The following is a 13510-nucleotide window of genomic DNA, read 5'->3' on the forward strand; positions in this document are numbered from 1 at the left end:
GAGGTAAATTTTCCTGCGGCAAAAATGTTTGTGGCGAACTTTCCTAGAACCCAGAAGATCATTTGTATCACAGAACTCCAATAGCCTGGTTCCCTCCTCATTGCGGGACCAAATCCGTTGCCACCATGTACACCATAGAAGCTCCCTGGATATTGTCCAACATTCCTGTTGAAGTTGCCAGTCACAAAGAGAAGGTCCCCGTCATTCGTTGACAAGGTAGTCTACAAGAGGGTATCATAAAATTGGTCTTTCTGTCCATCAGGTAGCCCCAGCTGAGGGACATAGGCCGAGATAATGGTTGCTAATCCATGTTGCAGCACTAATCTAAGCTTAAGTATTCTATCAAGACTCTGACTCCCTTGATTACCTTATCAACCCATTTCTCTGCAAGGAGTATGCCCACATCCCCCACCCCATCAGTGTTCCCAGAAAATCTTATACCTTTACCTGTGAGGCACCAAGCAGAATTTCCTCTCCACCTTACTTCTTGGATGCAGCACAAATCTACACATCTTCATTCAAGCATTTTAACATTCTCACCAGACCTACCTTTCAATGTGCCAACTCTGAGGGTGCAGAAGGTGTGGGCTGGAGAAACTCTGGGATGGGGGACAACAGCATTCAAAGGTTAAAAAAAACTTTTTTAAATAAATCAACATCAATAATAGTAGTAGTAGTAGTAGTCACAGTAAAAAATCTAGTATAAGAAAAAAATGGACATTGTGTATAGATTCACACATACTGCAATGCATCATTATCATCATATTCATTGTCTAAATGTCCACTTTTCCGTAAGATGAATTTCATTGTAACAGATTTTCTATAAAAGTCAAAAACACATTTTTAAAATAATTTAACATCAATAATTCTTTCTACAAGCACAAGGCCTGAAATTTTGGTGGATGGGGTTAGACTGATATTTATTTTATTGACTCTGAAAGAATGAAAAACAAAATCAACCCCAGGAGAAAATCTGGTGTTAGAAGAAACAAGACATTGTTTGTTTGACATTTATACATACTGCTGTACAAAGAAGCATGCATTGATATATGTTCTTGCAGCCACACACACACACCTCATCATCATCATTTAACATTCGTTTTCCATGCTGGCATGGGTTGGATGGTTTGACAGGAGCTGGCAAACTGGAGAGCTGCACCAGGATCCAATTGTCTGTTTTGGCAAGGTTTCTATGGCTAGACGCCCTTCCTAACATCAATCACTTTACAGAATGTACTGAGTGCTTTTTACATGGCATCAGCACAGATGCTTTTTATGTGGCATCAGCACTAGGGAGGTCACTGAATAACTTGCAAGACAAAGATCTTTTGAGAGTGAGGTGGTATTGAAGGAGGTGGCTTTGTAAGGATGAGAATATAAATGGGATGGTAGAAGATTGCCCAGGTTGCATGAGTAAGGAGGACAGGATTGGGTTGTAGAAGAGATGAGGATAGTGCATGAAAAAGAGATGTGAAGAAGAGAAGTAGTTTGGTTTATTGGAGTGTGGTGTGTGAAAAATTTAAAGTTACATGTAGGTGGAACACATCACTTCCAGAACTGTTTCACTGAGATGGGTGGGTGTTCTCAAGAACTTGATATTGCCAGACATCTTGGTTCACTGTCATCTTCTTCATGAAGCCTAACATCTTCAAAATGGCCCTCACTACCTTACCCCACATCTTCCTGCAACTCTCCCTCTTCCACAGGTACCATCCACTTTAACTGATTGACACTTCTTTATACAGCTGTCATCATTCATATGCATCACACGTCCAAACCAGCACAATCTTTTCTTTTGCATGCTGCATCTGATTCCTCTTATGTTCAACTTTTCTCTCAACACATTTACAGTTTGTCGCACATGCACACTGATGTTGCATATCCATTAAAGCATACCAGCTTCATTTCTGAGTAGTCTGCACATGTCTTCTGCATTCAGAGCCCATGTTTTACTACCATGGAGTATAGCCATTTGTACACAAGCATCATACAATCTGCTTCTCATTCTGAGAGATAATCCTTTTTTTGCCAACAGATGTAATAGCTTTCTGTACTTCTTCCAGCTTATTCTTATTCTAGCAACAATACTTTCAGAACATCCTCCACCACTAATTTGCTCACCTATTTACAAACCCAAGGGAGCCTCCTGGGTGCTTGAGTCTAATTCCCATGAGTCTTTAGAGTTTATTGTTTCTGTGCATCAGCCACATACTAGGATGGTTTTTTCTGTTAACCAATCTGTGATTCCACTGCACCTCTTATATATTCAAAAGGAATTTCTTCCAAAGGGTCACTTTCTTGCTAACAACAACTTTAGTCTTTGCTAGGTTAATTTTAAGGCACTATGATTTCAAGTTTTGCTCCATAACTGGAATTTTATTTCCAATTCTGCTATAAGAGCAAGGTCATCAGCATAAACAGCCAGTTTTAAATTCCTTCATTATGGCCTGGAGGACTAAGATGAATAAAAATGGACTGAGAACTGAACTCTGATGATCCCCACTTGTACACTGAATCCATCATTGTACTCATGAGGACTCTCACCCTACTGACAGCACTGCTATACATGGCTTGTACAGTTCTAACAAGCCACTCATTTATTCCTAACTTCCTTGGAGACCACTAGATAACAGAGCAAGGGATTCTGCCAAAAACTTCCTCCAGGTCAACAAAAACCATGTACAGGGTGGGACAGAGAGGATGGACGTTTTTGAAAAATTTACAAAATCATTCATTTTAGCTGCAAACAAATTTTATTGACATCTATCTGTTCACACTGAATTAACATTTGTCAAAATCAAGTATGGAAAACATCTATCATGTGGTGTCCATTTTCATCGATGTATTTCTGGAGGCATTCTTGGAAGTCGGTCTCCACTCTCTCCAGCATTGCTCTGTCGATTTGGGTGACTTCCACACAAATAGCTTCCTTTAAATCATCCAATGTACAGGGTTTATATCCATACACATGTGCCTTGAGGTTTCCCCACAAGAAATAATTACATGGACAAATCAGGGGACCGAGGGGGCCAAAGAATGTCAGCAAACCTGGAAATGAGGTGGTCACCGAAGAACATCCATTGATGCTCTGGCTGCGAGGGCCACTGCCCCATCCTGCTGAAACCACACACATCGAATAGGGATACGTTTTCATCGTAATTCAGGCACAAAGAAGTTGTTTATCATCTTGATGCAATGCTCAGAGTTCACAGTAACAGCATTCCCATTACTGTCTTCAAAAGAGTAAGGACCAATGATGGCAGCTTTTCCAACAGTACACCAGACCATCACTTTTGGGCTTTGCAGTGATCTTTTATGCAATTCTCTCAGATTTTCAAGAGCCTGATAACAACAGTTCTGTTGATTCACCATGCCATTGAGATGAAAATGAGCTTCATCACTCATTAACAAAATGAGGTAGTCATTTGCCTCAAAAACTGCTCCATCTGACATGCAAAGTTAAGCCGTTGTGCATAGTCCCATGGTTTCAACTGTTGCCCAATGACCAATTTGCATGGGTGGAAATGCAGGTCTTCATGCAAAATACGCCTTACTGATTGATTATTGATGCCAAGTTCAGTGGAATGCCTCCGAGCAGAGCGATTCGGACACTGTGTCAAAGCTTGTATCTATATTTGTGTCTGTGTTTATGTCCCACAACTTAGATCAATCAGACTTTAAAAAATAGGATCCATGGACATTCTGCGGAACAGAAAAAATTAAGAGGAGCTATATAAGAAAGAAAGGATGATTTGCATTTTTAGAATAGAAGTCAACACTGATAGAGATTTGAATTCAGAAAAAAGAAATACTGTAAGGTATTTTGTCAGACATTCTGCTATTCTCCATTGCCTAAATAATTTATAAAAAAGTATAACATATGCATGCATACAATTTCATGTAAAGCCGAAGAAAACTGGTGGTGGTTGAATATCTTTCTTCCCAGACAAATGGCCATCCTGAAACATGAAATTCTTCTCTTCAGGGTATATGAATTTAATCAAACTCATGAAGTGTACAGGTTTAAAAACCACTTACTTGTAAGGCCTTTCTCCTGTGTGACTTCTCATATGAACTTTCAATGATTTCTTCTCTGTAAAACGTTTCTTGCACTCCAGACATTCAAATGGCTTCTCTCCAGAATGAGTTTTCTCATGCCGTAACTTGTTGCCATTGGTTGTAAACCCTCGGCCACAGGTAGAACAAGTGAAAGGTTTCTCTCCACTATGCCGGCGACGATGAACTAAAAATAATAAGTTAAACAAAAGACTTAAGACAATCAATTTTCAACAACTGAGGGTCAAGCTAGCAGGTGAATGAAGATGATCAACTTGCACTCATCAGCTTTGAAAGCCAAGCACTTCAAGTTAAGGTTTTATGAACTTGGCTTGACATCATGTCACAGGTGGGGTTATGCATCTCTGACAAAGACTAACTCACAAGTAGTCCACTTCACTTAGCTGTAAAAGATACCAGCAAAAACAGCAGTATTGAATAAGTGACAAATGTACTACTTCATAGTGTTGAATCCAGATATTCTACAGGGTGTGACCTGGAGGGGTTTAGACTCAAATGACTTATTTGAACAAATTACATTACACAGAGTCTTTAAGTGGTTCTCTTATAACATAACCAGTTATGGGTATCACGTTACTTAACTTTAATGCCTACAAGTTGTTAGCTATATTTCAGCCCCATCTGAGCTCATCCAATGCATTTTGTCTTCTGTTTCTTGCCATTAATATTTTGTTCCTATCTCTAAACACGCATCAAACATTACATGAAAATCTGTCGTTCCAAAGATACCAATGCTGTATAGAATTGGCTTCTCTTCCTCTGTATTTTGACATTATAAACCCACTTTAACTGCTTTCATTTCATTCACCCCATTGTGTATGAGTACTGATATTCACACCAATGGGTATGAGTACTGATGTTCTTCTCTGGACACAGCAATAAAAAATATCCCTGAAAACAAGGACAAAACTATCTGCTCCTTCACACTAACATGCATATTTGCATTCAATTTCGAAGTTATAGGACCGGAAGTCCTATAACATACTGCATCATAGGCACCTCTAATGATTATGTTCATTCATAGATCTTGCAGCAAGTCAGCTTAGTAGAACATACTCAAAGAAGTTAAACTTAACATTATAAGGTAATAAATGTAGCTGCTGCAGCACTCAATTCTAGAGAGCTGCAACAGCCTAGAATTTTGTGTCATTCCTACTCTGGGTATTATGGATCAGTACATTTGAAAATTAAGTATCTTAGTTAAGTGCCAGTGCAAGGATTTGAAATATGAAGCTCTCATCTTCAATGAAGCACTTATACTATCAACTCAGCCATCTACACAATTACCTTCTGATATAATAATTTAACATTGGAATTATACTAGTAAAAACAGAAAAACATTAGAGCACTTCATTCCCTATTATATCGTTATTTAATGTTTGTTTTCTATGCTGGCATGAGACTGCTGGTGTGTTGGGATCTGGCAAGCTGCAGGGCTGTGTTAAGCTCCAGTGTTAGCTTTGGTATGGTTTCTACATCCTTTCTTAATGCCAACCACTTTTTTTTGTGCCATCGGCACTAGTGAGGTCACAAAGTAATTTGCAAAACAGTAAAAAAAAAATTTTAATTTAAAAAAAAAAAACAGGAAAAAGGGAGAAAATCCCAAGTGGGACAGGGAGTATTTGAGAGAGGGAGGTGGCTTTATGCCAAGGATTGAAAGGCTAAAATATGATAGAGAGTCAAGCACAGGTGTTTGCTACAGAGGAAATACATAGCTACCCAACACTATATATAGGTGGGTAGAAGTAGCTAGGAAGAAGATAATATGGTAATGATAAGGCACCAGAGCAAACTCTCAAGGTACAAGAAGGTGAGCAAAAGTGAAGATATGGACAGTGGATTGTGAATAGGGGGAGGAAAAGATGGGTAATGTCATAAGAGAGTGAAGAGAGAGTAAATAGTTAGAAATAGGGTTAGAAATGAATATAGTGAGTGATGAACAAAGGTGGAGGTGCAGCTTGATGGGAAACATCAGTATGGAGAGGGAGTAAGGCAAGAGAGATAGAAGAGGATAGGTCAGAAGGTAGGAGGAGGATGTTGAAGATGTTAAGAGGGAGATGTAAGAGTACATAAGGGTGACTGTAGTGAGTGGGATGTGATGGTGGATATGAGAGGATATTGAGAATGACAGCAGATATATCAGGTGTTAAGATGGAGTATGATAGAGAGAAATAACTGAAGATAGAGAGAGGTAAGTTCAAAGTAAGGGTAGACAATATAGTCTTAAATATCCTAAAAAAGAATACGTCAGAATTGGAAAGTTTTTGATTATAAATCTCTCAGTCAGAGTTGAGCTGGAGATAAACAATACATTAACAATGAGCCAACAAGAAATTGCAACCAAATCTTATTATCTTAAATTAGAAAAGGACATTAAATAATCTTTCATATCTAAGTCAAAATGGTTATACCTTGAATGGGCCTGGAGCAAATCATAAACCTGCTCAATCAGGACTGACCTGGTGGTAAACAACAACTACACATGTGCATGTTCTTGTCAGTAATTATATAATTCTCATTTCTCTTATTTGTACATTCAACATTTGCCTTGCAGCTTTATATGACTTCTCCATTTGAACATCTTTCATACAGTTCTCTGTCATCACAAACCACAAGTCAGTTCATATTCTATTGGCAAAGTCTACAAACATTTGGACCAGTATTCAATATAAAACGTGCTGCCTTGATGGCTAGCAGCCACAATGGAAGCAAATTAACAGCAAGATGGACAAAAGCTTCTGAAGGTGGTGCTTGTTTAGCTGCTAGGTCAGATTTGATCTAGTAAGCTATGAAGACATTTTGACATAAAATGTAGTTGCATTTGACATCAGCATTCAACCATATTTGGCACATGAATCTCATAGCAAAATTGCCTGCCTATAGGCTCCACCCTTTTCTTGGATCAATGACTTCTTAACAGATCATTGCATCATATTGTATACCAACAGAGCTCTCCCTGACCCACATTATCAACTCTGGCTTGCCCCAAAATTCTGTTTTGTCCTTATTAATAACTTACTTGTTGTCACTTCCAATAACAGTTATTCCTTTGCAGATGATACCACTCTTCATTTCTCCCCAACTTCCACCATTTAAGTGTCATCCACATGCAAATAGACACTTTGTACCAAAATTGTACTGATTCTATGAATAGAGATCTTGAAAGCATACTTCAATGGGGTCATGCCAATTTTGTCTCTTTCAACAACAAAAAGATCCAATCACTTTTCATACGAAAAAATATTATTGTAACTATTGTTATATTTGGAGATAGTCATTTTGCTGATAAACATACACTTCACTTTAGCTTTATTATTCATCATCATCATCATTTAAAGTCCACCTTATACTAGCATGGGTAGGGCGGTTTGACAGGAGCTGGCCAGGCAGAAGCCTGCACCAGGCTTCTGTGACTATTTTGGCAGAATCTTTACAGTTGGATACCTTTCCTAACACCAACCATCCACCAGAGTGGACTTAATGCTTTTTACATGGCATAAGCACAGGCAAGGTCAGATTTGGCAAGGTTTTTACAGCTGGGCGCCCTTCCAAATGCCAATCACTTTACACTGTGGACTGGATGCATTTTAAGTGACACCTGCACTGACAGGGTCACGAAGTAACTTGCAAGATAAAAATCTTGAGAGGGGAGGGGCATTGTGTCAGATGATGAAAGGTTACAGTGAGACAAAGAGATGGAAACAGGTGTCTTGCTGTGGAGGAGGTACAAGGTTACCCGGCCAGAGAGAGATTGATCAGGAATGAGGACAGAAACAGGTGTGCTGCCACAAAGGAGATACATGGTTACCCAACCAGAGGGAAGTGCAGGATAGAGAGAGAGAGAGAGAGAGAGAGAGAGAGATAGAGAGAGAGAGAGAGAGAGAGTAGGAGACAGCAGAACAGAGATGGCAGCAAAGAGCCGGGCATACTAACAAGGGATGAGAATCAGAATATAAATGGGATGGTCAAGCAAAGGTAGAGAGAGATATGCCCTGGCACTGCCAGGGTATACCCTTGATGTTCGAAGGTCATAATATAAGTGGCAGGATATTGCCAAAGAAGTGTGATTAGAGAGTGGGGAGGGGAAATGAGTGTTGAAAACCTGGGTATATAAAGGGGAAGGGAGGCTATGATACATAGAAACAGGGCCATGAGGACAGGATTGGGGAGTGAGAGGTAGGCATAATGCACGAAGGAGGAAATGTGAGGTAGAGATGTAGATTGGTTTGTTGAGGTAGGGTGTGTGAGAAGTTTTTGTTACGTGTAGGTGGAGCAAACACTGCTTCTAGAACTCAGTTTCGCTGACATGGGCAGCTCTTCTCAAAAACCTCATATTGCTAGACATCTCGGTCCATTGTCATTTCCTCAGTGAGGCCCAACATCCTGAGATTGGTCCTTACCACTTCATCCCACATCTTCCTGGGTCTCCCTCTTCCATGGGCACCATCCACTTTCAGTGATCAGCACTTCTTTATGCAGCTGTCCTCATTCATATGCATCACATGTCCAAACCAATGTAGTCTTCTCTCTTTCATACTACATTTGATTCCTCTTATGCCCAACTTTTCTCTCAATACATGTGCACTTTGTTGTACATGTGCACTGATGTTGCACATTCAAGGGGGAATACTGCCTTCATTTTTCTGCAGTTTACATGTCTTCTGCATTCAGAGCCCATGTCTCATTACCATGGAGTATAGCCGTTCGCATGCAAGCATCATTCAGTCTACCTTTCACTGAGAGAGAGTCTTCCTCCACCTTATTCTTATTCTAGAAACAATACTTTCAGAGCATCCTCCACCATTACTAATTTGATCACCTAAGTAACAGAAACTATCTACAACCTCAAGCAAGCCTCCTGGGCATTTGAGAGAATCTAAATCCCATGTGCTCTTAGTTCTAGAAGCACTGTGTGTCCCTCACACATAATAAAAACTTTTCACACAACCTACCTCAACAAACCAATCTACATCTCTACATCTGCCACATACAAAGACAACTTTATCTGTCAATCTATCTGTGATTCCACTGCACCTCTTATGTGTCCATAGTTTACAAAGTGCAGTGAATGGAATTTCTTCCAACTCCTTTCCTACATGGCCCTAAGCACTTTCAGAGACGGAATTAGAGTTTTATGTTCTTTCTTACTAACAACAACTTCGGTCTTTGCTAGGTTAACTTAAAGGCTCTTTGATTCCAGGTTCTGTTTCTATACCTGGAATTTTTTCTCCAATTCTGTTAAAGATTCTGCAATAAGAGCAAGGTCATCAGCATGTAGCAGTTCCTATGACCATCCAGTTTTGAATTCCTCTGTTATGGCCTGGAGGATGATAATGAAATAGAATGGGCTGAGAACTGTGCCCTGGTGAATCCCTACTTGTACACTAAATTCATCACTGTATTTGTGGCCGACTCTCACCTTACTGACAGCAGTACTGTACATAGCTTGTACAGTTCTAACAAACCACTCCTCTACTCCTAACTTCCTTAGAAGTTGTAACAGAGCAGGAAACTCTGTCAAAAGCTTTCTCCAGGTCAACAAACGCTAAGTACAATGGCTTACTTTTGGCCAAGTACTTTTCCTGCAGCTTACACATATTTTTCTCCGATTCCTTTTAGCCTTTCAAAAATTGTGTTGATGTTTATCAGGATATGAATACAGGGATAGTGGCTGAGATACTGGAAATGTCCTATGAAGTTAGGTTCAATTATTACGTATCATTTTGTTCAATGCAAAAAGAGAAGCAGACATCTTAAAGTGGTGGTGTTAACATATTGGTTGTAAAAATCCTGCAAGGAACCAGTTCAATGTAATTTCATAGTACAGTGAGTACAAGAAGATGGCATCTGTGGTACTCTCCCCATTTGTCAAACATTCTGTGACCTCTTCAATGACTGTCTGTTCTTTGTGTTTCCTTTACTCTCTGGTCTTAACTACTCTATTCCATCTTGTCTTTCTCTGGTATACCACAGGAAGATGGAACAGAGAGGACAATACCAGAGAGAAGAGATACAAAGAATAATTAGATATTGAAGAGGTCACAGAATGTAAAGAACTGATGAATAACTAATAATAATAAAGTGAAGATCAAAGCATATTTATCAGCCAAATGACCATCCCCAAATATAGCAATATCTGTTTCAACACATGATTTCACATCAAGAATCTTGCAAAACAAATACATAAACTTGATTATTGTAACCACCCTGTCTAAACGGGAACAACATGCAACTAGAATCCTCAATGTCTCTAAAAATGCTTAGACTCACCATCACTGAAGATGTCTCCTGGTGAACACAGGTCTTCAACTTGGTAAAGATCACATCAAAGAGAGTAGCTTTCCTCTTTAGGAGGAACAGAAAATACTGTGGCCTTAAACAACAACTGTGAAACCTGCAATGGAGTACTGCTCTCATTTCAGGGTCAGTGCTACAGTTGCATACATAAACATCTTAGACCACATGCAAAAGAAGTTCACTCAACTTATTGGCATGAAGTTACATTTATTCTTCAACACACACACACACACATACAAATGTACTGAAAAAAGATAATCAGAACTTCAGCTTGTATCCTGCTTAACTAAATATATCTTAAAGATGATGGAACCTCTATCATCAATATGATAATATGATTTCTGAAGTCATTAATAGGTATGTGACTGTGTATATCATCATAATTATCATCAACATCAATTAACATCCATGGGTTGGACCGTCTGTCAGGAAATGTTGGCTCCAAGGATTGCATCACATTCCACTGGCTTCCTTGGTATGGTACCTACAGCTGAATGTCTTTCCTAATGCCAACCACTTTACGAGTGTAGTGGGTGCTCTCTTTGTGTTACCATGCAGCTCACAAAAACTGTGAACCCTGAGGAAAAAAGTTGCAGCTTGATGCTAGAGGATGATGGGATAAAGTATGAAATGGTGGTGAATGGGGTGGGTGGGGGTCAGAGCAGGTTCTGCTAGAGAAGCTGCATGCCTAATCGCATTTAAAAGAGGGAGAGAATGGTCAGTAGGAGCTGCAAAGAGATAAACGATGGAGATGAGGTGTGCAGGTAGCCCCTGAAGGTACAAGGGGAGAAGTGGGCAGTTGAGGTTGCAAGATTATATGAGGAGCAGGATATGGAGGAAGGGGAGGCAGGCTGCAGCTGTAATGATTGGGTAGGGTTGAAGGGTGGATGACTAATGAGTTGGGAGAAGAGAGAAGGATGCAGAGGAAAACGAGTGGAGACCAGCAGGGTAGTGACGATATAGCTGACAGAAGAAAGACAAGAAAGAAATGATGTGTGGTTGGGTAAGCTACAGGAGTGGGTGGAAGAGAGAGAGAGAGAGGCAGGTGTAGTGCATGATGTGAGATAATTTAAGGGTGGGGTAATTAATCAATGTAATGTTTGAGGGGAGAGAACAATATTAATGGATGAAGAATAACTAAGAAGTAAAATGGTAGCTGGGAAAATAAAGTGGTTGAGCTGCATTGAGAGAGTGTCGGGTAGAAGGGAGGATGATATGAGGGGGAGATGCCTATTTCTGCATATATATATGTATATGTACAGAGTGTTTGAAGTGGTGTACAGATATTGTATATTGAGAAAAAGTAGGCAGTCAGAATTTTGGATAATCCTTTATGACTGCTTTCGTTCATTTACGAACTCGTCAAGATAAAATCAAAATTATTTTGATTTTGTCTTGAGTTCATAAATGAATGAAAGCGCTAAAATAAGAATTATCCAAAATTCTGACTGCTTCCTTTTCCTCTCTCTCCCTCTCTATATATATATACACACAGTTCTTCCAAAACTTAGTTACTCTGAGGTGGGCAGGTCTTCTCAAAAACCTCATATCACCAAGCATCCCAATCCTTTGTCATCTCCTCTGTGAGGCTCATGGTCCTGAGGTCAGCCTTCACCACTTCTTCCCATATCTCTCTCTTCCATGAACTCTAACATTACATGATCATCACTTCTTTGTACACCTGTCCCCATTTGCACACATCAAATGTCCATACTAGTGCAATCTTCTTTCTTGTGCACTCCATCTGATTCTGTTTATGCCCAGTTTTCCTTTCAGCACATTCTATGTCATTTGAAAACATCCAATAGAGCATGCTTGCTTCATTTCTTTTTAATCTTTTCAAGTCCTCTGTGTTCAAAGCCCATGTCTCACTACCATGCAATATTGCAATTCTAACACAAACAGCATAAATCTACCCTTCACTCTGAGGGGAAAGACCGTTGTTACCAACAGTGGTAGTAGCTCCCTGAACTTTCTTCAACCTGTTCTTACTCAGGTAACTAAACTTTTAGAGCAACCACTTTTTCTTGCTAATTACATCTCCTAGATAACAAAAGCTATTAACTATTTCTAGTGAGCTATTTGGGCAATGAAGAGAGTCTATTTACTATGTTCATAGTATGTATTGATTTAGAGCATCTATCATGTACAAAGCTTATGTTCTCTGCTAGTCTGCCTGCAATTCCACTACATGTCTTGGGTGCCCATAGCTTATATTGGACAAAATGTAGGGATCTTACACCTACACAGACACATATTCTCTGTAAATAATTCTCAAGCTGAATCCCTGTGGCAGCATGCAACAAGGCTGGACCTTTGAATTACTGGAACAATTTATCTATCCAGTTCGACTCACAAAGCTTGGAATGGCTCAAGCCAGTAGTAAAGTCACTTGCCCAAGATACTGCACAAGCAAATTTCTTTAATTTAAAACTGTCATATCTTCATCCATATATATCTAAATATACAACTACATTTTTAAGTAAACCATTCAGGCTTCCTAGCCTTACTGTCCAATTTTTATTACACACACACTCCAGTCTATGAAATTCTTGTTAATATTTCAAATAATTTTAAAAGACTACGTCTTACCCATATGTATTAATTCAGCTTTTCTGCTAAAAACTTTCAAACTTTATGTACTCACAAACAATTCAAAAATTCATCACCAGTATATTAATACTTCTTAGCAGAGTACAGAGGTTGGATCTATTTTAAAACGGGGGCCACATTTTTCATTAATGTTTTACGTAGTGTTTTTGGTACGGAAAGACTTTCAAACTTCGTATACTTATCTATTTTGTGTTATAGAACAGAAAAATATTTTTGTATTCGAATTTATTTCATGTAAAAAATTGTCTTATTTCGATAATTTCAACCAATCACTGACAAGTATTCAGTTGTTTACATTTACTCCTTTGGCTGATTAAGCGATGTAAAGCGTATTTAATCTCCATACCTTCATTTTATTTGCTTTTTTCATTTTAAATTTGCTTTAACCGTAACCCTAACCCTAAGGTTAGGGTTAGGGTTAATTGTTTCAGAATCGTTTGTTTATGTAGTCGGCACTTAATGTATATCGGCTGAATGGACGTCAGTGATTGGTTGAAATTACAGAAATACGACAACTTTAACA

General features: G+C 39.1%; 2 protein-coding genes across 5 annotated transcripts in view; one reads left to right on the forward strand and one right to left on the reverse strand.

The window, feature by feature from the left end:
• The window catches only part of LOC149131658 (uncharacterized), an 88170-nt gene that overhangs the window by 23115 nt on the left and 51545 nt on the right, over nt 1-13510 (forward strand). The window lies entirely within an intron of this gene.
• The window catches only part of LOC106867274 (uncharacterized), a 50580-nt gene that overhangs the window by 6685 nt on the left and 30385 nt on the right, over nt 1-13510 (reverse strand). For all 4 annotated transcript variants that reach the window (XM_089338284.1, XM_089338283.1, XM_089338282.1 and 1 more), the window contains one exon: nt 4039-4243. In XM_089338284.1, coding sequence (XP_089194410.1) covers nt 4039-4243 — 205 coding nt within the window. The remainder of the gene's footprint in view (nt 1-4038; nt 4244-13510) is intronic.

Source organism: Octopus bimaculoides, chromosome 20, assembly GCF_046866305.1.
Source record: "Octopus bimaculoides isolate indiv1 chromosome 20, ASM4686630v1, whole genome shotgun sequence".
In the NCBI taxonomy this organism is placed as follows: Eukaryota; Metazoa; Mollusca; class Cephalopoda; order Octopoda; family Octopodidae; genus Octopus; species Octopus bimaculoides.